We start from the raw sequence: 26,901 nt of genomic DNA, 5'->3' as shown, positions 1-26,901 counted from the left end.
CTGCGCCCTTGTAATTCTGCACACTGGCTATCACTGAGGGTTGTACTCCTGACTGCAAGGCATGATTGGGCATCAACTCTTAAGTATAAGCTATCTATCAGGACCCAGCAGGATTTGAACCCTGACCAGGCTGCCTCTGGGAAGGAGTAGGAGAAGCAGGCAGCAAAGGGGGTTCCTAGCGTTGATGAGGGTCCCACAAGAACCCCTAAGCATCTTCCTGAAAATGCCCACAGGGATAAGCCTCGGAAGGACACAGGGGATCTGGTGCTTCCAAATCTGGGCCCCTCTTCCAGCTTTGAGTCTCTTCCCATTTCCCCTGAGACCATAGGAACAGAGGCGGCACCAAAGCCAGGTCAAGGCAGAACTGGTGCTGAAGCTCCCAGGGTCTTCTTGGGAAGAGGGCAATTCGCCTTGGATATATGCTCTGAACCGGGGCCTGTTGTGCTCTAGGAAGAAGCGGGGCTTCCAGCCCCTATAAAATGCATTCTGTTCCTGCCAGACTTTTGCTGGTGCAACAGCTTGACTTTGGGGACTCCTCCTAGAGCCAGGCTCAGCCCAAGCAGCACTTAAGGCAGCAGGCCAATCTGCCATTCCTAGCATTATGGAGGCAACTGCCCGCTGCCCCCCACCTGCCCAAGCCAAACCCCAATGCTCCTTTTCTCCCTCAGAAGAGGATGGCATCCGAGAGCATCATGGGTTGTCACGACCTCCTGCTCTGAGACAGGGCCAATCAGGAAGCTTTTCTCCTGTGACAGGAGGGAGGGGCAATCCCCTCAGGCTTCAGGCTTCGCCCTGTCTCGCTCCAGCAGGTGCTGTAGTCGTTTGCTCTGGCTATTATCCTCTTCTTTTCCACTTCTTTCGCCTGCCCTTAGCCCTATTTCTGTGCTACTCCTGAGCTGATCCAGTCAGGGTATTCCTTGTCTCTCCCCTGTCCTGAGCTGTGCTGGTCAGGTCAGTGTTGTTCTGGGCTAGCAGGGGTTATAGGGGCTCCTTGTGCTGCGCCAGCCGTCTGCAGCCCTTCACCCGCAGAGGTCATACTCCTCGGGCCGGAATGGCAGCCGAATCTGTTTGTCCCGAAGGGGGGTCTCCCCCTCCCTCTCGGAAGACTCTGTGGCGCCCTCAGTGTGTCGGGATGAGTGGGCGGCGGCAACCACTCCCGCGCCCGTTACTCATCAATCTAAACTAACTAAACGCAAGAAGGCGAAAAGAGGCTCAAAAGACAAGCGGGCGGCAGCCAAAAAGGCCAAGGGTTGCTCGCCTATCGCTCCCGTCACGGCCGAGAATTGAGGGAGTCGAGTGCTCGTTGACCAGGAGGTGTCGGATGGACCGTCGACCTCCGGAACGCAAGTCTTTTCCGCCCCCCTTCCCTCGCCTGGCTCCCCGTCCGTGGAGCCTCCCGCCAAGCGCGCGGGCCCCTCCAGCGGCGTGGATGGCAGTGAGGAGGAGATTCCCCCCAGTTTTGCCGCTCTTCTAAGGCGGGTGGTGGCTGAGGAGTTTGGGCGGTTGCTTCCCGCCTTGGCGGATCGCTTTCCCACCCAATCTGCAGCGCCCGCCATTTTGAATGTGAGGGGAGGCGTTTCTGCTGCCGCGGAACCCATTTTAAGGCTGGGGGAGGTCGGTCCTGAGAGCGCTAACGTTCCGCTCGTCTCTGCTGCAGTTCAACCTTCTGTGCAGCGCGATCTTGGCCCTCCCACTCTAAGCCTATGTGCGACTGCCAGGGCTCTCCCCCGCAGCCTTCGACTACCCGATTCTCCGTCGGGGGGGGGGAGGACACTCGGAGGATTCAGATTCCGACAGGGAAGAGGGTGAACTGTCGGGGGATGGGGGAGATAATGCCCCTACCACACAGGCCCCATATCGCCTGTTTTCCACAACTGATTTCCCTGTGCTTTTGCACAAGGCCCGTAAGACTCTGAGGTTGGAGGGGGTGGTGCCCCTCCCGCAAGATTCCTCTGAAGGGGTCACCACAGTTTTACCCTCATTAAAAGCACCTGAGATTGTGGTACCCTGCCCACAACTTTTCCAGGACTTTATTCACTCAGAATGGGATCACCCTACTAAGGCTAAGGCCCCCCCCCCGGTGTCAAGCGCCTTTATACCACCACCAAGGCGGTAATGGACACGCTCCAGGTCCCCCCCGTGGATGCCGAGGTCGCCTCTCTGGTGACGGGCGCTGTTTTGCCTAGGGATGGGGATGAGGTCTTGCGCAACCACGATGACAAAAGATGTGATGCTGCCCTGCGCAGATCCCATGAGGCCTCCTCTCTGGCTATGCGGGCTTCTATGGCCAATTCAATCTTTGCCCGCGCCTCAGTACTATGGATTAAAGAACTCCTACCTCTCGTACCCCCCGAGCTGCTGGCTTTGAGGCAAGGTCTCAATAAGCTACACAAGGCTTCTGCCTTCATGGCCGATAGCTCCCTGGACGCTACACAGCTTTCGGCCCGAGCTATGGCTTCTGATGTCACGGTTCGTAGACATTTGTGGCTAAAGCATTGGAGGGTCGACCAGAAGTCTAGGTCCAATTTGGCAAATTCTGCCTTCAAAGGGACCAAGCTGTTTGGGGACATTTTGGAGCCTGTATTGGTGGAAGGGAAGGACAAGAAGAAGGCGATGCCTTCAGCTTCAGCACAGCGTCAGGAGCGCAGGTAATACACTCCTAACTTCTCTTCCTCTTTCAGGGGCTTCCGGTCCTCTTTTCGGCCCCGCCAAGATAGGCAGGACAAGTTCCCTCCCTGGAAAAGGTCACAGCAGTCCTTTCGGGACAACTCCCAGTCCAGGTTCCGGCAGTCCGGGCATCAGCAGAAATCCGGGTTCAAGCGTCCGGCAACTCAATGACTGTCCTCTGGAGTCACAGGTGGGAGGCAGACTACAGTTCTTCGCTCAGGCTTGGGCAGAGACCTGCTCGGATGCCTGGGTTCTCCAGACCGTGAGTCAAGGCTACAGGCTGGATTTTCTTTCCCAGCCGCCGGGTCGTTTTCTGAGGTCCCCCCCCTCAGCCAAGCTGGGCAAACATGCCCTGATGTTGTCTGCCATCAGCCACCTGCTCAGGGTTCAGGCAGTCGAACCAGTTCCCCCAGATGAGGTTGGGTGTGGCGTCTACTCCATTCTTTTTCTAGTGCCAAAGAAGAATGGGGAATGGAGAGCCATACTCGACCTGAAGTTTGTGAACCGGTTCCTGCGAGTCAAGCACTTTCGGATGGAGACCCTCCGCTCCATCTTGCTGGCTCTCCAAAAGGGAGACTTCTTGTCCTCAGTGGACTTAAAGGAGGCTTACCTCCATGTCCCCATTCACCCCCAGGACAGGAGGTTCCTCCGGTTCACCTATGCGGGAGATCACTTTCAGTACCGTGCTCTCCCCTTCGGTCTGTCAACTGCGCCACGGGTGTTCAACAAGGTTATGGTGGCACTGGTGGCGCACTTGAGAACGAAGAGGATTCATTTGTACACGTATCTGGACGATCTTTTGATCCGATCGCCATCGTTCCAGAGGGCCCTGGGGGATGTGGAGGAGACCATCTCAGTTCTCCAAGCCCACAGGTTTCTCGTGAATCATCAGAAGAGCTCCCTTGTCCCCAAGAACCAGATTCAACACCTTGGGGTGATAATAGACTCAATGAAGGGGACGGCCTCCCTCTCCCTGGACAGAAGACGAGGGTTGTCCACCGCGTGCCGAAAGGCGGGTCTCCGCAGTCGCCCGGATGTTCTCTCCCTCAGCCAGCTACAGGGGATGATGGTGTCCACCATCGGGATAGTACCCTGGGTTCGTCTCCATTCATGCCCACTCCAGTGGCTACTCCTGCCCCTCCAGGACTTGGTAGCCTCCCGGTCTTGGGACAGGGTTCTTCTAACCCCTCGGGTAAGGAAGTCTCTGCACTGGTGGCTGTCACCGGCCCTGGGCAAGGGTTTCTTCTTCCTTCCGGTGACACGCGTAACGGTCACAACAGACGCCAGTCTTCGGGGGTGGGGTGGTCACTGCCAAAGTCAGGTCGCCCAAGGCCTATGGTCCCCTCAAGAACGGCTCCAGTCCATCAATTGGCTGGAGCTGAGGGCGATCCGTTACGCCCTGATTCGGTTCCTTCCCCTGATCGCCGGCCGTCACGTTCTGGTTCAGACCAACAGTGCGACGGCGAAGGCGCATATCAACCGCCAAGGGGGGACCAGGGCTTGGCCGCTGATGCACGAGGCCTCTGTGCTTCTACACTGGGCAGAGAGGCACCTGGGTTCGCTGGAAGCAGTGCACATCAGCGGGGAGTCCAACACGCTGGCGGACTGGCTCAGCAGAACCAAGCTGGACCAGGCAGAATGGGCTCTGGACGAGCAAGCATTTTGCGCCATCACGGCGAGCTTCGGCCACCCACTGGTGGACCTGTTTGCGGCTCTTGGGAATGCCAAGGTCCCCAGGTTCTTTTCCAGGTACCGGACACACGGAGCCGAGGGGGTGGACGCGTTGTTGACCCCTTGGCCACAGGGCCTTATGTACGCCTTTCCCCCCATGCCCATCCTGTCCCAGACGGTCAGATTGGTCCGTCAACAGCGGGCGGAACTCATTCTCATGGCTCCGCATTGGCCGCGCCGCCCGTGGTTCTCGGACCTCGTCGACCTGTCCATAGTTCCTCCAATGTCCCTGGGCTGTCATCCCCAACTCCTTCGGCAGGGTCCGCTTTTCCACCCGGACCCGCGGTGGTTGAACCTACATGCCTGGAGGTTGAGCGGAGCGCGCTAGACGCATGCGGCTACCCTCCTGCGGTCAAGGCAACTATTTTGGCATCCAAACGGCCTTCAACACTCAGGGTTTACCAGTCCACTTGGGCAGCATTCGTGGCATGGTGCGTGTCGGTTGGGGCCGACCCTCACTCCACCTCGGTCAGCCAGGTCCTGGGGTTTCTGCAGTCCGGCTTGGATAGGGTCCTCAAACCGGCCACGCTCAGGCGGCAGATGTTTTCTATCTCCTCTACTCTGCAGGTTCCTGGGGCCCCTCCTTTGTCATGTCATCCCCACATTCAAAGGTTCCTTAAGGGTGCGGCGGCCCTTAGCCCTCCACCGGTCCATCGCTTCCCCACTTGGGACCTGAACTTGGTTCTCCGGGCCCTGGTTAAGCCCCCCTTCGAACCCTTAAGGACTGTGCCACCGCGTATACTTACCTTTAAAGTCCTGTTTTTGGTAGCCATTACGTCAGCCCGGCGGGTCTCGGACCTGGATGCCTTGTCTGCCAGAAAGGAGTTGTGTCTAGTTTACTCCGATTACGTTGTTCTGCGTACTGACCCCACTTACCTGCCCAAGGTTAATTCCCTTTTTCACCGATCACAGGAGCTCATGCTGCCTTCCTTCTGTCCCCACGCTGCTACCCCCAGGGAGAAGGAGTGGCACACCCTAGATGTACGCAGGGCATTAAGAATCTATCTGCGGCGCACCAAGGGCTTTAGGGTCTCCGATTCCCTGTTTGTATCGTTCAGGGACTGCTCTTTGGGAAGGAAGGTCTCTTCCTCTACTTTGTCACGCTGGATCTGCGAGTGCATTCACTTGGCCTATACAGCGGCTAAGGCGGTGCTTCCGGAGGGTATAACTGCCCATTCCACGTGCAGCGCCGTGGCTTCTGCAGCCCTTTCCACGAGGGCGCCTTTGATCGATATCTGCAGAGCTGCCACGTGGGCCTCCCTTTCCACTTTCGTTAAATTCTATAAAATACACGATTGGGCTTCTGCAGACGCTTCCTTTGGCAGACGAGTTCTGCAACGGGTGGTTCCAGTATAGGAGCATTCTCACGGTCTCCCACCCAACTAGGATAGTGGCTATGGCATGTCCCATGATGCTCTCGGATGCCATCCTCTTCTGAGGGAGAATGAATTGTTGGCACTTACCTGAATGGTCATTCTCCTCAGAAGTATGGATGGCATCCGACCCACCCGACCGTTCGGGCATGCTTCTGTTATTTCCTATCTTGTCCACCTTTCTGTTCCCTATATTGCTGTGGGGTGGCTCCTTTCTTCCGCGCTTGTCTGTTTCCTTGCGGGAGGGGATTTCCAGATTAGAGTTTCCGCAGCCTAACTTTCGGCTGTTTCCCTGTTCTACTAGCTGTTTTTTCCTGTTTGATTCTATCCTTGGTAATGTTATAGCCGGAGCGTCGGGAAGCTGGCAATAGACTGAAGCCTGAGGGGATTGCCCCTCCCTCCTGTCACAGGAGAAAAGCTTCCTGATTGGCCCTGTCTCGGAGCAGGAGGTCATGACAACCCATGATGCTCTCGGATGCCATCCATACTTCTGAGGAGAATGACCATTCAGGTAAGTGCCAACGATTCATTTTCCTAGGCTCACGCAGAGCACATTACAGAGCAGTTTTTGCTCATGACCCCAACCAACCACCAAACTTCCCTTGGCCGTTCTCACCCAACCCTTCCCCAGTCTAAGCCCCGGCCTTCCTCTTTCCCCCCTCTATCTCCTTAATTGATGGGGTGGCAGAGCCACCATCACTCAGTCTCCCCCACCCTCTTTTTCATCATCACCTCTGCTCATTCCCCCACTTCTGCTGACTTTTGAAAAGGCAAGCAACCGGGAATGGAGTGACAGGGAGTCTGACTCCACACTTCCTGTTGCTCTGCCCCTACAGGGAGAGTGGGCAATCAGCAGCAGCCCCCTGAAAAGGAAAGGATGACTTTGAGTGGCAATAGCAGCAGCACCAGGTTGGTAGGGCAGGAGTGGTGGTGACAGCACCCTGCTGCCACCTTCTCCAATCTGCTGCCTGAGGTGATGCCTCGCTTCACCTCATTGGAGGGCTGCCCCTGCTTGCAGCCTACACCCAAGTCCTCTGCTCTGTATTCTGCTTGAGACTTCAGCCTTCTGCTTTTCTCTCTCAGTGCTTTTGTTTGTTTGTTTGTTTGTTTGTCGCATTTATACCTCCCTATATGAAATCTCAGGGCAGTTTACAATCCAACCCAACAACAACCAAAACCTTAAAATCACATAATCAGATTAAAATGACCATACATAACACTCTCTCGAGAAATGGATGGAGCTGACGTATCAGCCAAAGCTGATAAAAAGCACTCCTGGCCACTGCCTCAACCTGAGAGATCAGGGAGAGGTTTGGGTCCAGAAGTGCTCAAAAGCTACATGCCTTGCTGTAGCCTCATTTCTCTCTCCTGCTTCTATTCGGGTCTTGCTCCAGCTCCTACCTGCAGCCCTGGTACTTGGCACCATACAGCCCTCCTGTTCCTGCTGGGTCAGTGGGCACAAGCACCATCAAACAGGTTGCATAACACCACAGCAAGACCTTGGCATTAGGTCCTCCTATGCCACACAATCCCAGCACAGGTCTTCCATTACATTAATGTGCATTGCACCTCTATGTGGGTCTCACTTCCCCAATACCAATGACTGCAGTGTCATTCACTTGCAGTTTTATTTGGCTCTGGGTTAATAGATCAGTATCAGAAAGATTTAGAGCAAATAAGGTTTGGAAATTATACACTGATGGGGGCGGGAGATAGTTGGAGGCGGGAGATGGGGGTGGAAAGGGGATTGAACATTAGCGATATGTGTGAGTAAAGGTCTTGAAGAGGACATAAAGAGGGCTCATCCCCCCCCCCCGCCCCAGAATTGATCAATGCTTTTATGTAGCTGAAATGAATAACTCAAAATCTGGATAGGTTCCATTCATCTCAGGTCTAGTTTGCTCTACGGTGTTTGGTTCCAAGGTTAGCGGAAGAGCTCAAAATGGAGAGCACCAAGAACATGATTCATGATTTCTTTAATTGAGTGGTTCTTATGCAGTGTGTTGGTTAAGCCCCAAAAGAGGCAAGAGAAAGTGGCAGTTTGGGTATCATCAAAGGGAAAGAGTGGAAGAAAGAGAGACCTGTCCCATAGGGCACAATCCTCTAGGAAGTTCTCCAGCACAAGCCCCCTTGAAATAATGATAGTTGTGGAAGACGGTGCCACTGAGCTTTCCCACCACACTTTGATATGTATAAACCAGACCCATGGCTCTTCCAGATGGCAATTTATTCTCACTTCAGCACAAATTCAGCTGAGAGAGATAATGAGACATCCACATGACCCTCAAGTATGTTGTGCCTTGTGCAAGTTCTTAGTGCCATCTGCTTACAATGTGTGGAAAAGCTGTAAAAAAAGCAGTGTCTTTTCAATACAACTTTTGTTCTAACTTGAAAAAATACATGGCTTTTTCATGGATTGTCAGCAGGTGGTGACTTATTGTACTTATGTAATGTACTTCAACATCATGTGGTTGTCTCCTTCTATGTTCCATTGGAATTTGTGCTGAAATTGGAATTTATTATTGTCTGGAAGAACCCAAAGCTAGGGACGTGCATGGAATCAGTCCGGAGGCCCTTTATGGGCCTCCAAACCGGTTCAAATAACCGGTGGTTCTGCTGGTCCGATGCTGGTGAGGGTGGCTCTTTAAGGGCAGGGGAGGGTGCACTTACCCCTCCCGCCACTCCCCCCTCGCCAGCGCTCCATTAATGTCCCAAAATGCATGGGGCGGCAGCGTACCTCCCTGCCGCCCCTTCCCCCATTGTTGGTCGGAAATAAGGAAGTACTCTGTGTGTGTGTTTGTGAGCCTGCTGTCATGCCCACGCACCCGCACAATCTAATCCTGCTGTCTCCCCTTGCCCTATTATAGTTACACCCCTGGAGTTGTGGCCTCAAGTTTGCCACCCCTGCTCTAGATCAGAAAATCCAAGGCCATCATCACAATTAGGTCTGCTGTAAATTCAGTTCATCCCTTACAAATGAGGATAGAGATGATGAAGCCTACTGCCTATCCTGTTCATCTTGCCAAGAGCACCTCTTTCCTTGATCCATTAAGTGAGGACACAGTCGGTTCTCTGTTAGCATTCAGCTGTTTCATTGCACACTGCTAAACTGCTGGAAGCTAGCCAACTTGAATATGGAAATGCAGCTGCTGGAATTTTGTTGCTCTTAGCTGAAAGAGAGCAAGGAGGACATATATTGGAGGCCCTGATGCAGCTGGTCATGGTATGCACTCCAGTTCTATGCCTGTTTGTTTGGAAATAAGTCCTCTTGTGTTTGGAGGGGTTTGGTCCTCCATAAGTATGTTTAGGACTGCAGGCTAGGTCATAGGAACATAGGAAGCTGCCTTATACTTAGTCAGACCATTGATCCATCTAGCTCAGTTTTTGTCTGCACAGACTGGCAGTGTATTCTTCACAGTTGCAAGCAGGAGTGTCTCTCGGCCATATATTGGAGATGTCAGGGAGGGAACTTGGAGGAACCTTCCAGAGCGGCCCCATCCCCTAAGGGGAATGTTTTATGGTGCTCACACAAACGTAACCTCCCATTCAAATGCAACCAGGAAGGACCCTGCTTAGGAAAGGGGACAATTCATGCTTGCTACCGCAAGACCAGTCCCTTTGAAGTGCGCTGATACTTAGTTAGTCAAAGCTAACTGGATTGGTGTTTTATCAGGAGCACTGATGATTGGCAGTGTTCCCTGTAATTCCCAGATGTCCCAGGCCCTGGTGTGGTCTGTGGCTCCTGGGTCCATAGGAACGCCTTCTCTGTGGCCACCCCTCTTCTTTGGAACACTCTTCCCCCCCATATTAATTCATCCCCCTTCCTAGCTGCTTTTAAGGCCCTTCTTAAGACCTAACTGTTTTGCCAGGGGTTTGCCCTTTAATCCTCCCCTCCGCAATTGTTATTGGTACTAGCTGGGCTGGGCGCAGAACATCTGCGCCTCTAGTTCTCAGCCCCTCTTCTCAGCCCTCCCACTTCCAATGTTTTCCCCCATCCGGCCGGCTGCCTGGCCAACTGCTTTTCCCGCCCTCCCCTTTCTTCCACCGCTGGCCACTGCCGCTTTCTTCACACACCCCTGGCTGCTGCTTTCTTCAAACCCCCGCCACTTTCCCCAACACCGCTTTCTTCACCCTGCCTCCACCTTTTCGCTTTCCCCGGTGCCGCTATCTCACCTGTCATCCATTTCTGTCCATTCGCTTTTTCTGCCCGTTCTAATTTTTACAAGAACTCTCGTGAGAGCTGCCACGCATGGGATTAGCAATGGGTACATTTAGGAGAAAGATAGATAGATAGATAGATTGTTGTTCACCGCCTAGAGTCTTTGGAGGAGGAGGTGTTGTATAAGAATATTTTTAATAAATAAAAAATAAATGTTGTTGACTACTACTCCCATAATCCCCAGCCAAAGGCCATTGCAGTTGGTGTTGATGGGAGTTGTAGTCTGTTGCATCTGGGAATTCCTGTTACAGGGTGTGATGCCTCACCTTGTGATTTGGAAACATTTATAGCCCCTGACACCTCTTGAGAAAACTTTCACCTCCCATTCTGACACCTCGAGTTTCTCAGGGCTGCTGTTTTGTGCCCATCAGTTCTTCTGCCTTCACATGGGTATTGACAATAAAGTTGCCATTCAGGATAAATAACAACCAAGAATTTATTTTTGTTTGGAAATATATGCAGCCCCTCTTTCCTTTACACAGAGCTACTAAAAAAGCACGTCTATCACCAGTTATCCACTAACTGAACGAAACAGTCACAGATTCCTTCTACCAATCTGCATATGGAATTCCCACTACCTATTGGCTACAGTGCTTTTGCTGCCTCCATTACATTTCATATGTAACTTCCAGTTTAATTTTATACCATATGTCAAGCATAAATAAAAAAGCATATAGTTTTCTTTTAGAACTGTTTTCTCAGGATTTTAATTAAAATTGATTTTATACTGTTTAATTGTTTTTATCCTGTGAAATTGTTTTAATTGTTGTTTCACTCTGTAAATTGTTTTACCTTTTTTATTCTGTGAAAGTGTTTGTAATTGTTTGATTTTATGTTTATATTGTAATAGTTTTCAAAAAAGATTAATACTGGGTTTTAAATGTCTTAAATGTTTATAAATTTTTAAAATGATTTTAATTGTTAATTGATTTGATGTTATAAATGATTTTCATTGTAAACTGCCTAGAGCTGCATGTTTTGGGCAGTATAGAAATATTTTAAATAAATAAAATAAATTTGGATTGTGTACACCACCTAGAGGTGTATATATCAGGCAGCATATAAATATGGTAAAGAAAGAAAACCCACACAAACAAATATTTTCTAATTGTCATTCTAAACAAAACAAACCCCCATTTTGTCGCACTGGGAACACTGATTGATTTGTTATTGTATTGTTTGGGAGTAGCAAATATGCTCCATCCTTGCTTTTAAGAGGAATGGCTTATGACCACGTTGTCTTGTCTCTTCTAGGACCCCAGGAGGAACCGCTTGTTCCAGTGGCAAAATGTGGAGCTTCAGGGGGGCCTCAAGGAGCTCTTCTTTCCTCTGTCCGCTGAGCCCCCACTGGGCACCTACAAGGTGGTGCTAGAGAAAGCCCCTGGGAAGACGATTGAAAAGTCCTTTAATGTGGATGAATATGGTAAGGATTGATCCCTCTTAGGCCAAACATTTGGAAAGCAACAACACTGAGGATGAATGATAGTCCTAGAGCAGTTTATAATGGAATCTTCCAGACCAGGGATTTTCAGCGTTTGGGTCTCCAGATGTTATTGGACTTCAACTCCCAGAATCCCCAACCAAAGGCCACGGGGGCTGGGGATTATGGGAGTTGAAGTTCAATAACATCTAGGGACCCAACGTTGAGAATCCCTGTTCCAGACAATGATTTATTCCAATTTCCGTGTAAATTCCAATGGGAGATGTAACAAGATGACCACATGACATTCAAGTCCATCACACAAGTTCTTTGCACCATTTGCGGGAAAGCCATGAAAAAAATGTATTTCCAAGGGCTGTTCCAGATGCGGATATATTCCAATATCAGTTTGAATTATTAAGACAAATAGAATGAGAAATCAACACTAGGAAGGGGGTTGTGTTATATTCTGATAACACGACTGACACAGAGAGATAGATCAGGGGAACAATCATGAAACAGCCCTCTTTTCAAATTAAGAATAAAAAGAATATGAAAAAGATGGTGGTTTCATTGATTGCCACAGACTGCCAGCAGATGGTGCTAAGAATATAATGAGAGCTGCTTCTTAATGTAGATTCCCCATTTTATTTTTCACAGTAATTTTAGGGGATGCAGGAATATGTATCAGCATCTGGAAGAATTCCAATAAATAATTATAACTTGAAAAAGACAGCTTTTTCATGGACTGTCAGAAAATGGAGCTAAGAACTTAAGTGGCGTACTTGAATGTCGTGTGGAAGTCTCGTTACATCTTCCATCAGTATTTGTGCCGAAGTTGGAATAAATTACTGTCTGGAAGAGACCCATGCTTATTTTTCTGCAAGCCACTTCATACATTTTGCATAGCTTGGAAGGTGGGATATCAGTAACTTAAAGTAAAAATGTCCATCAGTGCACTGATATTTTCCAAGTGGAACTTTTCAGTTTCACATATTCTGGCTTCAGTTTCACGTATTCAGTATCACGTAAACGGCAACCTATAGGTTCCATGTGGTTGGCTGGAAAAACACTTGATGACTGGTGGAAGAGACATCCTCTTTGCCCCAGTTGTCCTTTGCAGTTAAAAAAAAAAAAGTAGTAGTCTTGAGCTGGCAGCAATTTCTCCACGGTTGCAGGCAGGAGTTTCTCTACGCCGTATATTGGAGATGCCAGGGCAGCAGTTTCTCCACGGTTGCGGGCAGGAGTTTCTCTCAGCCGTATATTGGAGATGCCAGGGAGGGAACTTGGAATCTTCTGCATGCAAGCCTGCAGATGCTCTTCCCAGAGTGGCCCCATCCCCTAAGGGGAATTTCTTACAGTGTTCACACATGTAATCTCCCATTCAAATGCAACCAGGGAGGACCTGCTTAGGAAAGGGGACAATTCATGCTTGCTACCACAAGACCAGCTCTCCTCACTCCCTAATGTAGAACGTTTATAATCAGGTTTATCATCAAGTGTACATCAGATTTATCTTAAATTCTTATCTTAGTTCTCTCCCTAATATGATAGTTGTCTACACGCAGAGGAAGATGTAGTCCTTACTTGCATTTTGAAGCGGTGCAATCATGGATGGAATCTAGCAAGTGATTTTGTTGAACATTCAAATCAGCTAGTATGGCAATCCCCAATGGCTCTGTTTGGTTTTAAGCCAATGTTATCCCATTAAGAATAAGGCCAAAGCTGTGATTCTTCAGGAGCACAGAAAAAAACACAAGGTGGCCTAACCTAATTCACAGGGTTGTTGTAAGGAGAAACCTAAGTATGTAGTACACTGCTCTGGGCTCCTTGGAGGAAGAGCGGGATATAAATGTAAAAAAAAAAGATAAATAATAACAATCAAGTTTAAATTGGCAAAAAAAACCAAAAAAACCAAAACCAACTTCACATATACGCTGATGGGATCTGAACTGTCACTGACTGACCAGATCTTGGGTGGACAGCTCATTGAAAGTGTCAGCTCAGTGCACATCAGCTGTGAAAAAGACCAATTGCATGCTACAAATGTTAATATTATAATGCCATTACTATAATATTAATATCATCATGCCCTATTGTGCGGCCATATCTGGAGTACTGCGTACAGTTTTGGTCACCGTATCTTAAGAAGGACATTGTAGAACAGGAAAAGGTGCAGAAGAGGGTGACCAAGATGATCACCCTCAGCCTGGAGCACCTTCCTTATGAGGCTAGGCTACAGCATCTGGGGCTCTTTCCTTTGGAAAAGAGGTGACTAAGGGGAGACATAATCAAGGTGTATAAAATCATGTATGGAGTGGAGAGAGTGGACAGAGAGAATTTTTTCTCCCTCTCTCATAGCACAAGGACCAGGGGTCATCCCATGAAACTGAAGGCTGAGAAATTTAGGACCGACAAGAGGAAGTACTTTTTCACACAGCACATAATTAATCTATGGAATTATTTGCCATGGAATGTGGTGATGCCCACCAGCTTGGATGACTTTAAAAAGTGCTTAGACAAATTCATGGAGGACAGGTCTATCAGTGGCTACTCATCTGGTGGCTGTAGGCCATCTCCGGCCTCAGAGGCATGATGCCTGTCAATACCAGGTGCAAGGGGGCAGCAGCAGGAGAGAGGACATGCTCTTGCCTGTGGGCTCCACAGAGGCATCTGGTGGGCCATTTTGTGAAACAGGATGCTGGATGATTGGCCTTGTGCCTGATCTAGCAGGGCTGTTCTTATGTTCTTCCACCATATCTTGGCAGTGCTTCGGAGCCATAACCTATTCCTGAATAAACAGGTGCTGATGGTACCAAAAGTGTGTGCTATCAACTTGATCTGAGTTGCACCACTTTCCAGAAGGGATGTTGAAAAATCAAAAGAAAAATCCAGAATCTTCTGTGATGAGACCTGCTCAGAGCAGGGATAACAGCTGCGTATGTGGAAGAAAGGGGGAAGTACACTGACATACTGAATACTTAAATGCTTCCTCTGCATGTAGGAAACTAATACCTTAGGGAAAGAACTAAAGTAGAACCTAAGATAAACCCTGAGCTACTAGTTGTCTACACTAGAGGAATTTCTGTATCATGGGAGTACTGCATTTTAAAAAGAGGTAACAAAAGTGATCCCTTCATAGTTCTCTTTTCCATTTTTGCAATGCTTAGCTGATATGGCTGTATGAGATCTTAACTACATGATCAGCAGAATCACATCCTTCCACTATACTATTTCCAACTGCAAGTTTGGGATCAATTGTTCAAATGGTTCTCTACATTTTTTTTTTTAAGTTCCTATATCTAGACCATTGTAAGATCAGGCAATAGGGTCCTAACCAGCCAAAGTACCTGGTTCATGTAGCTTGGCTGTTTGATATGGGCCATTTAATTTCAGCGGCATTTGACTCTGTTTTAGCACAGGTGTGTGTGTGTAGAGCAGAGTTTCATACATAGTTTGGAGATAACACTATGGTCGTTTTCTACTTTATGCTGGAATGTCTTTCCTTCCTCTAGTATTACCCAAATTTGAGGTCATGATGAACGTACCCAAGATAATAACAGCTATAGACAAAGAACTGAAAGTGACCGTCTGTGGCATGTAAGTGAGACTAAGCTAAGGATCTTACCAGTTGGCAATAAACTGCAGGATATTAAAAGCTTTCACACACAAGTTCCACACAAGATTTTACTCCCCATACACACACTGCAGCAAGCTTCCACATGACTTCCTAGTATGATCATCTTATCCTCTGTAAACACACTTGCATGATTTCCACAATGCTACCTGCTGGCCAGCTCTTGCATTCTGAGAAGAACCCACCCATTCCCCCAGTCATCACAAAGGTAGCAATGAAAAAGGGGTGGGTTCTTGAAAGGCATCATCTCATACTGCATGGGAGGAGGCAATGGTAAACCCCTCTTGTATTCTACCAAAGGAAAAGCACAGGGCTCTGTGGTCTCCAGGAGTCAATATCAACTCGACAGCACGCTTTACTTTACTTCTTAAAATGCAAGAGCTGGCCCCAGCAGCTGGAGCTGCGAAAACTGCACAGACTCACTGCTCACTGTGTGTACAGAGGACAACCTCGTGCTAGGAGGCAGCACAGAAGCTGGAAGCATGTGTGTGTGGGAAATAAGCTTGTATGTGGAAGTTGCATGAAAGCTTTGAACATCCCACAGTTTACTGCTGCCTTGAAAGACCCTCAGTATGTTGTGAATCCTTTCTGCCTCCTTTCAAGATAATTCAGTGACTGCACATAACTTGTTACAACTGTGCAGGCATTAGTGCAACTAGGCTAGTGTCAGGGTTCAGCTTTGTGGGGCACCTCCCAAGTTGGGGTTGTGCGGAACCGGTTTGATTCAAACCGGGTTCGACTCAAACTGGGCCAGTTCGACCGGTTCAAACTCAAACCAGACCAGCCTCAAAAAAGGTGGTCGGTCTGAGTTCAAACCAGACTGGGCCGTGTCCAATATGGACCGGTTTGACCCAGATTGAAGGGTTCTGCTTCTAAAAGGGGATCCAGTGAGGATTCCCCTTTACAAGCAAAGGGGAGTCCTTCCTCTAAAAGGATTTGAAGGGTGGCTGGGAGGGGTGGAGGTGAGAGGGCACCTTATCAGCTTCGGCGACGGGGTGGTAGCGACTCCGCTGAACCCTACCAGCATTCCCTCCCAGCAGCGCAGACCAGCGGTAGCCTGCACATGCACAGAGGGCATTTTTGTGACAGCAAATGGGATAGGAGCAGTGGGACATCTTACAAATATTTAAACATATAATCTCCTTCCTCACTCCGCCCCCACTGCTGCCCCACCCAGTGCCAGCTGACAAGTATGACCTCCTCCCGCCCCCATTTAGTTACAAGTATATTTTGTATGGTACAGACTATAATTTTAACAGAAGGTTAAAACGAAGCATTGGTTTCACTTACCGTGAAGGCTTCTTCTGGTTGCTGGGGCCAGGGACATCTCATGGGTTATCCTCTCTCAAGAGCTCCAGGCAGGACAGAAAGTAAATAGCTAAAAAACTAAGCCACACCCACTAGAGCCTGAGGGGGATAACCCCACCCAGTTCTTTCCGGCCGAGACATAAGAGGACAAAGGCAATACAAAACAGTAGAAAACAGCAGGTCAGAATAAACAGGTTTAAACATTCCAGAATAACAGAGTGTAGCAACCAACTGTAGAAACTAAATGTCAGTCTCCACCATTTCAACAAAAGTAGACCAGAGCGCAAAATCACAACTGGGCGGGCTGAGATGTCCCTGGCCCCAGCAACCAGAAGAAGCCTTCACGGTAAGTGAAACCAATGCTCCGTTCTCGGTTGCTGAGGCCAGGGACATCTCATGGGACATACCACAGCTGTCCAACTTGGGTGGGAGCACTCTGGTCTACTAGTGAAGAAGAACTTGTTGCAAGATCCATCTGCCAAGGGTTGCCTGGGCAGACGCGAAATCCTCGATCTTGTAAATTTTGGTGAAAGTGGAAGGCGATGCCCAGGTGGCCGCCTTGCAGATCTCTTCAACCGGTACATTAGTGGGAAACGCCACTGACGCTGCTGCTGCTCTAGTAGAATGTGCAAAGAGAAGCGTTGGTGGCCTCAACTTCTGAACCTCGTAGGCCATCGATATACACGCTATAATCCACGTTGCAATCGTGGTCGAGGAATCTGGGACCCCCATAGAATGCAAACAGAGCGTCTGACAATCTGAATGAGGCTGAGCGTCTAATATAGACCTTAAGACATTGCTTAACGTCCAACTTGTGCCATTTCCACTCCATAGGATGGACGGGTTTGGGGCAGAATGAAGGTAGGAAACCATCTTGCGATGGGTGGAAGGAGGACACCACCTTTGGCCTCATGAAGGGGTCTGGAATGAGCCTGACGGCCTCTTTCTGAAATATACAATGTGACTTGTTTTACAGACAGCACCTGCAGTGCCGAGATGAGCCTTGCTGAAGTGATGGCCACCAAAAAGGCCAATTTAAACTATAAGATCCTGATCAGAATAGCTGCCAAAGGCTACAAGGAGTGAGCTTGCAATGCCTCAAGGACAGTATGTAGTTCCCAAGAGGGTAACGTATGCACTGTTGGAGGTAACATCAGCGAGGCACCTCAAAGAAACTATGCTGGTGAGGATGTGACTGAGACATTTTGTCTTTTTCTGCTGAGAGCAACTCCACCGACGGCAACGCCTGCCGTTGCAGGGTATTTGGACATAGTCCTTTCTTGAACCCTTCTTGTAAGAAGAGCAGGAGATGATATAACTCAGCCGTGCCCTTCGGAACGGAGTTGCGAGACATCCAGCGAAGGAGTGCTCCCAATGTATATTGATAAATTCTCTCTGTCGATGGACTTTACAACGCCAGCATAGTGCTGAGAACTCCCTCCGAGTAGCCATGTTGGCTCAGGACTCAGCACTCAGTTTCCAAACGATGAGCCGAAACCAACATGAATCTGGGTGTAAAACTGGACCCTGATGGAGCAGGTCCGGGGTCTGAGGCAACTCCCAAGGTGGCTCCACCGCCAGATGGAGGAGCTCTGGAAACCAGGGTCTCCTGGGCCAGAATGGTGCCACTAAGAGTACTCTTGCTCGAAGACACATCCATTGCAGGACTCTGGCCAACAGAGGTGTCAGAGGATACATATAAAGGAGAGCATCTGGCCATGGACTGGATAGGGCATCCACTGCCATCGCCTCCCTGCATGGAAATCTAGGCATAAACGCTGGGGATTGTGCATTCTTCGGAGTCATGAAGAGGTCTACCTCGGGCATGCCCATCTTCTCTGTTATCTGGGTGAAAACTGATGGATTTAGAGCCCATTCCCCCAGTTGGATGTCAGCCCAGCTTAACCAGTCTGCAAACAGGTTCAGCTCTCCCTTGACGTGGTGTTTCATCAGGGAAGGAAGGTTGCTCTCTGCCCAAGACAGCAGAAGGACAGCCTCCTGGTGAGATGACCTGGACCCCTATTGCTTGTTTACATATGCCTTTGCCGTCGTATTGTCGGTCTTTACAAATACGTCGGTGCCTTGGATGATCTCCTGGAATGCTAGTAGCGCTAGGCAAATTGCGCGGAGTTCCCTCCAATTTATGTTGTGAGAACACTCCTCCGTGTTCCATAGCCGCTGCGCCAACTGGTTGAGGCAGTGGGCTCCCCAGCCCCTGTCAACTTGGGTCTGTTGTTATGGTGAACATCTGTGGGTCCAAGAAGGTCTTTTCCCAATTCAGGTTGTTGGAGTTGATCCACCAGCGGAGAGAGTGATGCAGGTCTGGTGGCAACTTCATAAGCAGTCTACACTTCCTTACGATTGCCTTCTGGTGGGGTAGGAGAAACCACTGGAGGTCGTGCAGATGAAGTCAAGCCCATGGAACTGAGTCTGGTGCGGCCACCATCAAGCTCAGCAATCTTGACAAGGAAGCCAGAGGAACTCTTGGATTCGCTAGGACCAGGTGAACCTCTGTCTGGATAGTCTGTAACCTGTCCGGTGGAAGCAAGAGGCGGTCCACTAAGGTTATTATGATTACCCACAAATGGTGCAGCCTGTGGCATGGCGTCAATTGACTCTTTTCTCCATGTATGATGAAACCATGGTTCGAGTGTTGCGATAGTTAAGGACCAAGTCCCGTTCTGCCTCTGGGAGAGATCTCGCTTGCAGCAACAATTGACTATATATGCAAACAGACGAATCCCTTTCTGACAGAGTTGCGCCACCAGTGGCGCCAACAACTTTGTGGAGACATGAGGGGCTGCTGTATTGAAAATGCCTTCCAGCATATCTAAACCGAAGGTACTGCCTGCTTTCCGGGTGTATAGGAAGATGCAGGTAGGCCTCCCTTAAATCTATGGACGCGAGCACATCCAGATGAAAGAGTGCCTCTGAAACTGCTCTTAGAGTTTCCATCTGGAAATGAGTTCTGCAGACCCATCTGTTCAAAAAATTTTAAGTCTAAAACAGCTCTCCTTGAGCCATCCCTTTTTGGGACGGTAAACAGGATAGAGGTGTTTTGTTTTGCTGTTTTGGTTTGTTTGTTTTGTTTTAACTCCCTCTCCCTCCTGTGCCAGAGGCACTGGCTCCACTGCCCTGATTTGGATCGCCTAGACTATCGGCAAATGCTTTGAGAATGCTTTTGACCTTAGAGTGGGGATAAAGCAGCAGGGGGAGAGGAGTGAAACTCTATCCTGTAGCTGTGATGGATCAGCTGCAGAACCCAGTTGTCTGAGGTTGAATCTTCCCAGGCTGGGGCGAGGTGAGACAAATGCCCTCCAAGCCTGAAATGCTTCAAGTCATTGTAGTGGCTTTTGCTGCTTTGACTGAGCAGCTTGCTGTTTGTAGGTACCAAACCCTCTAAGGGGTGCTCTCTGAGGATTCCAAGATCCCCTCTGGAATTTTGTATCTCTGTCCTGGCCCCTGAAGGGTCGGAAGCTATGAAAGGACCGATTGTATTGGAAGGGCCTTTTAAAAGGCTGTTTATCAGTCTTTTTATTGGTTGAAGACATCGTCTTTCACTTATCAGACAATTCTACAAGAATGTCTTGTAGGGCAGACTCACCAAAAAGCTTCTTGCTGTCGTAAGAGACGGTAGCGAGGTTTAGCCTAGAGGTAGAACAAACCTGTCCAATTTTGAGCCACAAGTGGCGTCTGCCAACAAATGATGAAACCGCCTCTTGCGCTGAGAATCTAATCGTATCAAGAGTGGCATCGGCTATAAGGGCCTGCGCCTTCTGGATCTTGAATAGTTGCTGTCACATCTTAACTGGGTCCCCTGGAGGATCACTCAGAAGATTGACCACCAATAATGACAGCTAGACCTTCTGGTCAGCTATGTCTTTTAGAGAAAACTCACCCTCTCGAGATACCAAGGAATCCAACACCAATTGCGAAATCGGGGCATCCGCATTTGGTGTCCTCAACATATCTGTAGTGGTTTGCTGAAAAGAATAAAGTTGTTAGCCATGCACACAGCCTTGCAGTTGGAAGCTGGTGTCAAACATTCCTGTTTGACTACATCCACAAACAACTCTGGCATGGGCATCAGCCTGTCCTTGGGGTGTGCTCTAGGAAAGACCAAGTCCCCTTTGGCACAAGAGTCAAAACTCTGCCCAGCCTCAGTCCCATTGTTTTAATAATTCTGGACATCAGTGGGCTGAAGTCCTCTGCCACAAAGAGGCGCTGTAACACCGAGGCATCACCAGTGTCCTCCCCTCCAGACCATTGGGTCCGGATCAAAACCTCCCCCTGAATTAATTGGGTCTTCAGGGTCAGAAGGCAGATTAGGCCACTCTGAGTTTGCAATGATTTTGTTTGTTTGTTGATTGATTGATTGATTGATTGATTGGTGCAAGTAAACCCCTAGGGCCCCCAGTGTCTGATCGGAAGCATCAGAGGAATGGTCCCATGCCACCGTGCCAGCCAACTTACCCAGCTCACTATGCTTAAGCTTGCTTTTGGCCTTCTTGGGAGAAGGACTGACAAACTCGCTAGGTGAGGAGCTCACACTGGGTGATCTATGCCTTCTCCCCTTTGTGGATCTCTTAATCCTCTTAGGGGGTCTAACCTGGTAGACGGTGCCAATGATTGCATTGCGAAACCATGCTTGCTACTCAGGTGGCGGCACAGACTTAGGTAAAACAGCAGAGTTAGAACTGGAGAGTTCTTTAGGCCCAGTCTCTGCAGCAGACTCCCCCTGCTGGCCAAACACCATAATCACAGTCTTAGGCTTTTCCCGCCCTTTTAGAGACTGTCTCCCTTTACATTACCGGCTCCTTCAGGTAAAATGGAGGGATTCTTCGCAACCGTCGCCATCTTAGGGACAGAAGATGTCTGTGATGGCCTCGCTGCCCTGCCGGTCAGGTTGCTAGCCAGCTCGCCAATCCGCCTAATCTCTTCTGAGGTTGGTGGGGCGTTGGCAATAGGGAGCCTCCCAAAGCGCTCTTCACAGCCACTTCAAGCTGCCTGCAGCAGCGTGGCGCACTGGGCCGCAGTAGAGCGAGTCTCGCAGCCGAAGGCGGGACACTCGATGCGGCCCCTTCGACAATCGGGACGGGCGGCTCGAGAGCGGCCGTCACCGACGCAGTAAAATTACGCCCTTCCAGGGGGGACTCCGTGGCCCATAGATGAGAGATGGCCGATCACAGACCGTCAACTCACTGCTGGCAAATTTTTCGGGCGGTTTTTGGGAGGTCAGAAAAGCGGCCTTGCTATGCAGGGCTTGCAGCAGCCTGCGCCAATGGGGCCTACAAAAGGCCCTGAAGCCTCCCAGGCCGAAAACACTCCATCTCTTCCCCTTGTTGGAGAAATTGCTCTGTACCTCTCCTACTAGCTCCAAGCAACGGAGAGGAAAGAGGAGATGAGGGGGGAGAGGCATGGGGGGCGGGAGAGAAACAGACGAAAGAAGGGTGGTTTTCTTTCTTTTCTTTTCTTTTCAGGTAATAGCAAGTAATAAAGATCAGGGACAGAAAAAAAGGATTTGGAGAATGGAATACTGTAGTTAGGAAGTCAATATTAGCAGAAAATAGAGAGAGCTAGAAAAACGCTGCCTTGGAGCTTGCTGAGGACAGAAAGAACTGGGTGGGGTTATCCCCCTCAGGCTCTAGTGGGTGTGGCTTAGTTTTTTAACTATTTACTTTCTGTCCTGCCTGGAGCTCTTGAGAGAGGATAACCCATGAGATGTCCCTGGCCTCAGCAACCGAGAATTCTAATCTAAGTCTAAATTCTAAATCCCAAGTCATACTTCGCCTAGGGTGCCAACCCCACACCAGCCCTGTCTCAGTTATATGAATGTGGAAAATATTACAGAAACGAAATCTTCTTCCCCAAATTCTGGAAGCAAGGAAGAGAGGGTCTTCCCTACCTGTCTGTATCCTCTTGTAATCCATTCGATGGCTGTTTCTGGCGATAGGTACACTTATGGGAAGCCTGTCCCCGGCCTGGTAACTATTAAAGTTTGCCGGAAATACCTGTATGATTGGCCCAGAGGCCCATATTATGGAGCAGTCTCAGACCGTATATGTGAAGAATTCAGCAGAGAGGTGAGTCCCAAGATTCAAAGAGTTTGTCCCACAGAAAAACAAGTATTTTATGACTGCATAAACCATATATAGTTCTGCTTCACACGATTGCTGGCAGCAACAGGTATGGGAAAAGGAACTGACAGGGCCTGATGAGCACAAGCTCCTGATATTTCCAGCTTCTCTGTGTCATCTGAACCTGTCAATGTAGGGTGGAGAACGTGGGGTTCATCCTCTGCCCAACATTCCCTGCCCAATTTTAAATGTTGTTTACAGATGTTGCGGGGGACAATGTTGGGCAGAGGAGAGGACCTGATGAACAACCACCGTGCTACCGCTTGCCCACCCTCCCCCACAGCGCAGCCCCAAGTGTGAGTAAAGCTTTGTTTCGGAAGCCACCCGCATGGCAGTGGCGTGGTTCCGGCCTCTGCGGATGCAATTTGCGTGGCCAAGTTAATTAGATTTTTCCCCCATTTATGTACTGTGCATAGTTTATTTTTCTTGCAAGAATAACTTAGGAAAGAGAGGGAGCTTTTGCAAACCTATAATATTAACTCAGAAGTAAGTCCCACTGTGTCCAACAGGGCTTACTCCTTAATAAATAAGTTTAGGACTGATGCCTTAAAGGAGATGTAATATCCTTGTCTGCAGTGATGTGCGCTCAAAATGGATGACAGAAAACCAAGAACCTATGTGCCCACTGGTAGTACTGTGTTCAGGTCCCTAAAAAGCTATGGTCTGTAGTCAGCCCACGTCAGAGGTATGTAGAACCGGATCAGAGGTGCTTGCATCTGATCTCCATCTTTTGCACAGTAGTGGGTTTTTATCTTTGCCAGAGCCAGCTGTTGTGGACACTTTTTATCCATGCTCCATTGGCCAACACCTTGACTAAAGTTCCACTTACAGAGGTTCTCCTTCATCTTTCTCCTCCTCCTCCTCCCTGTTGGAGATCCAGCTCCAGATGGTATCGACCTTTTGAACCAATAATCCGAATGACCACTAGGGGCACTGGGAGTAGAGATAGTCAGTTAGGGCCTCTTTCTCTTTCCTGTTTATCTCCGCCTCTATTACCCCTCTATTGATAGAGCGTACTCAGGAACTTCCTGGGAGTGATTTCCTCCTCCTCCCCAGAATTCTTCTAGCTCTCTCTCTCTGAGCACCATGCTTCTATAGGTCTCTCTCTGACCACCATGTAGCCAGATATAGGTCTTTTCTATCATCATGTACTTCTAAATAAGACCATCTTATTTATGTCATTTATTTTACTATGTAAACTGCTTTTGGAACTTTGTTTGAAGAACGGTATATAAATATTCAACAACAACAACAACAACAACAATCGACATAGCAATACCAGGTGATAGCAGAATAGAAGAAAAAGAAATAGAAAAAATCACAAAATACGAAGATCTACAAACTGAAATTGGAAGGTTGTGGCAGAAGAAGACCAAAATAATCCCAGTAGTAATTGGTACCCTAGGTGCAATTCCAAAAGACCTTGAAGAGCACCTCAACACCTATTAGAATGGGCCTATTAGAATGGTCCAGGGGCGTATCTAGGGGTAGGGCAGGCAGGGCACGTGCCCCGGGCGCCACTTGAAGGGGGGCGCCATTTTGTAAAACTAAAAAAAAAAATTAAAAATGGCTGCTGGAAACAAAATGGCCACCGTGCATGCTCAAATGGCCTCTGTGAGGCCCTTGGTCATGCCAGGCCTTGCAGAGGCCATTTGAGCATGCGCGGTGGCCATTTTGTATTCAGTGGCCATTTTTTTAAAAAAAGATTATTATTAAAAATGGCCACTGCACATGCTCAAATGGTCCCTGCGAGGCCCTAGAGGCCAGCTGGGTCAGGGGGAACCTTTGCAAAAAAACAACAACCCTAGCCTTTAGGAAGCCCCCCAAAGGGGCTACAGGTAAAATAATAATAATAATAATAATAATATAAGACACTGTACACATATTTAGTTTGGCACTATGTACAGAGAATCAGGGCTTGTGAATACTGAGCTGATGCTTATGAGCTAGGATTGTATTCATTTGCTCTTAATTTGCTTCTTGTGATAAGTGAGTTAAATGTGATGTCTTAATAATATGGCTATTAATGGTGAGTTTGTCTTTGAATCAGTGTGAAATCCTTAATATTAAGGCCCACTGGGAGTTTCTTGCTCTCTTTCTCTCATTTTAACTGTCTTTCTGAAAGACTAGAATATATTCCAAGCAGTGACACAGTTTACTCTGCATATCCTTTAATTATTTTCAGAGTATCTGGGAAAAGTCAAATTTTAAAACTTATGAAATAGTGATGCTACAATGCATAGTAGGGAATTAGACAGGCACTTCTGTTTAGTTTTCCAAGTACACCTCCACATAGTATTTGGGTATTTCATGAGCCCCAGCATACTGAAATTTGTAGTTTTCCAGCATTTTTTGGTCTGGCTAAGTCCACTGCTAAATAGTTTTTGAAATATTAAGAGATTAACGAGCCTGACTTGTATTTTTCAGTTGATATTATGGTAAAGTTATCTGAAAAATGGGTGTCAGATGCTTGGACAGGGGGGCGCAATTTCAGTGTTTGCCCTAGGCGCTATTTTTCCTAGATACGCCTCTGGAATGGTCCATCCAAAGAGGTTACTGGATGTAGTAGGATTCCAAGAAGCCTTGGAGGGATTTAATGTTGGCTCTGCTGGTGATCCTGTTGATGCCCTGGTTGAGAACTGGAACAACTTGCTCACCAGGGCAGTAGACACGATTGCTCCTAAGTGTCCCCTCCGACCTGCTTCAAAATTGGCCCCTTGGTATACGGAAGATCTACGGGGGCTGAAGCGGCAAAGTAGGCGACTGGAGCGCAAGTGGAGAAAAACTCGACTCGAATCCAACAGATTACGACATGGAGCACATTTAAAGATCTATGCTCAGACGATACGTGTGGCAAAGAAGCGGTTCTTTTCTGCCCATATTGCCTCTGCAAGTTCACGTCCAGCGGAGTTGTTCAGGGTTGTGAGGGGACTAGTATCTGCTCCCTCTCCCTTGAACCAGAATTTGTAAGCATCAGTTACCCGCTGTGGTGTGTTTAATGAATTTTTCGCAGACAAAATCTCTCGGATTCGGGCCGACCTAGATGGAGACTCCACAATTAATTTGATGTCTGAACTGGAGGTGTGCGACAACTCATCTTATACGATTCGACTGGATCAATTTCAGTTTGTGACTCCTGATGATGTGGACAAGCTGCTTGGAGCGGTGAGGCCTACCACTTGTCCTCTTGATCCTTGTCCAACATGGCTTGTTCTATCTAGCAGGGAAGCTGTTGTAGGCGGCCTGGTAGAAATCATAAATGCTTCTCTGAGGGAGGGCAGGATGCCTCCTTGTCTTAAGGAGGTAATTATTCTAAAGAATAATTCTTTAACTCTTCTAAAGAAGCCTGCACCAGATCCCTCAGAGTTGAGCAATTATAGGCCAGTTTCCAATCTCCCATGGCTGGGCAAGATAATTGAGAGGGTGGTGGCCTCTCAACTCCAGGCGGTCTTGGAGGAAACTGATTATCTAGACCCATTTCAAACTGGTTTTCGGGCGGGCTATGGGGTGGAGACTGCCTTGGTCGGCCTGATGGATGATCTCCAATTGGCAATTGACAGAGGAAGTGTGACTCTGTTGGTCCTCTTGGATCTCTCGGCAGCTTTCGATACTATCGACCATAGTATCCTTCTGGAACATCTGAGGGTGTTGGGGGTGGGAGGCACTGTTTTACAGTGGTTCCGCTCCTACCTCTCAGACAGATTCCAGATGGTGTTGATTGGAGATTGTTGCTCTTCAAAATCTGAGCTTAAGTATGGTGTTCCTCAAGACTCCATACTCTCTCCAATGCTTTTTAACATCTACATGAAACCGCTGGGAGAGATCATCAGGGGATTTGGAGCTGGGTGTTACCAGTATGCTGATGACACCCAGATCTACTTCTCTATGTCAACTTCTTCAGGAGTTGGCAGATCCTCCCTAAATGCCTGCCTGGAAGCAGTAATGGGCTGGATGAGGGAGAATAAACTGAAGCTGAATCCAGATAAGATGGAGGTACTTATTGTGCGGGGTCGGAACTCTAGAGACGATTTTGATCTGCCTGTTCTAGACAGGGTCACACTTCCCCAAAAGGAACAGGTTCGCAGTCTGGGAATACTTCTGGATCAACATCTCTCCTTGGTTTCTCAGGTTGAGGCGGTGGCCAGGGGTGCTTTCTATCAGTTCCGGCTGATACGCCAGCTGCGCCTGTTTCTTGAGATCAATGACCTCAAAACAGTGGTACATTTGTTGGTAACCTCCAGACTGGACTTCTGTAATGCGCTCTACGTGGGGCTGCCTTTGTACGTAGTCCAGAAACTTCAGTTGGTTCAGAATGCGGCAGCCCGGTTGGTCTCTGGGTCATCTTGGAGAGACCACATTACTCCTTTGTTGAAGGAGTTACACTGGCTTCCAATAGGTTTCCGGGCAAA

At 48.7% G+C, this 26,901-nt stretch overlaps 1 protein-coding gene across 7 annotated transcripts in view; it reads left to right on the top strand.

Moving 5' to 3' along the window:
- LOC128341946 (alpha-2-macroglobulin-like) overlaps positions 1-26,901 on the top strand; it is a 161,361-nt gene that overhangs the window by 60,011 nt on the left and 74,449 nt on the right. For all 7 annotated transcript variants that reach the window (XM_053288619.1, XM_053288618.1, XM_053288620.1 and 4 more), the window contains exons 6-8: positions 11,245-11,413; positions 14,926-15,010; positions 22,309-22,438. In XM_053288619.1, coding sequence (XP_053144594.1) covers positions 11,245-11,413; positions 14,926-15,010; positions 22,309-22,438 — 384 coding nt within the window. The remainder of the gene's footprint in view (positions 1-11,244; positions 11,414-14,925; positions 15,011-22,308; positions 22,439-26,901) is intronic.

This window comes from Hemicordylus capensis, chromosome 2 (assembly GCF_027244095.1).
Source record: "Hemicordylus capensis ecotype Gifberg chromosome 2, rHemCap1.1.pri, whole genome shotgun sequence".
NCBI classification, from domain to species: domain Eukaryota; kingdom Metazoa; phylum Chordata; class Lepidosauria; order Squamata; family Cordylidae; genus Hemicordylus; species Hemicordylus capensis.
The sequence above is the reverse complement of the archived record's forward strand: the minus strand, read 5'-3'. Positions and strand labels throughout refer to the sequence as shown.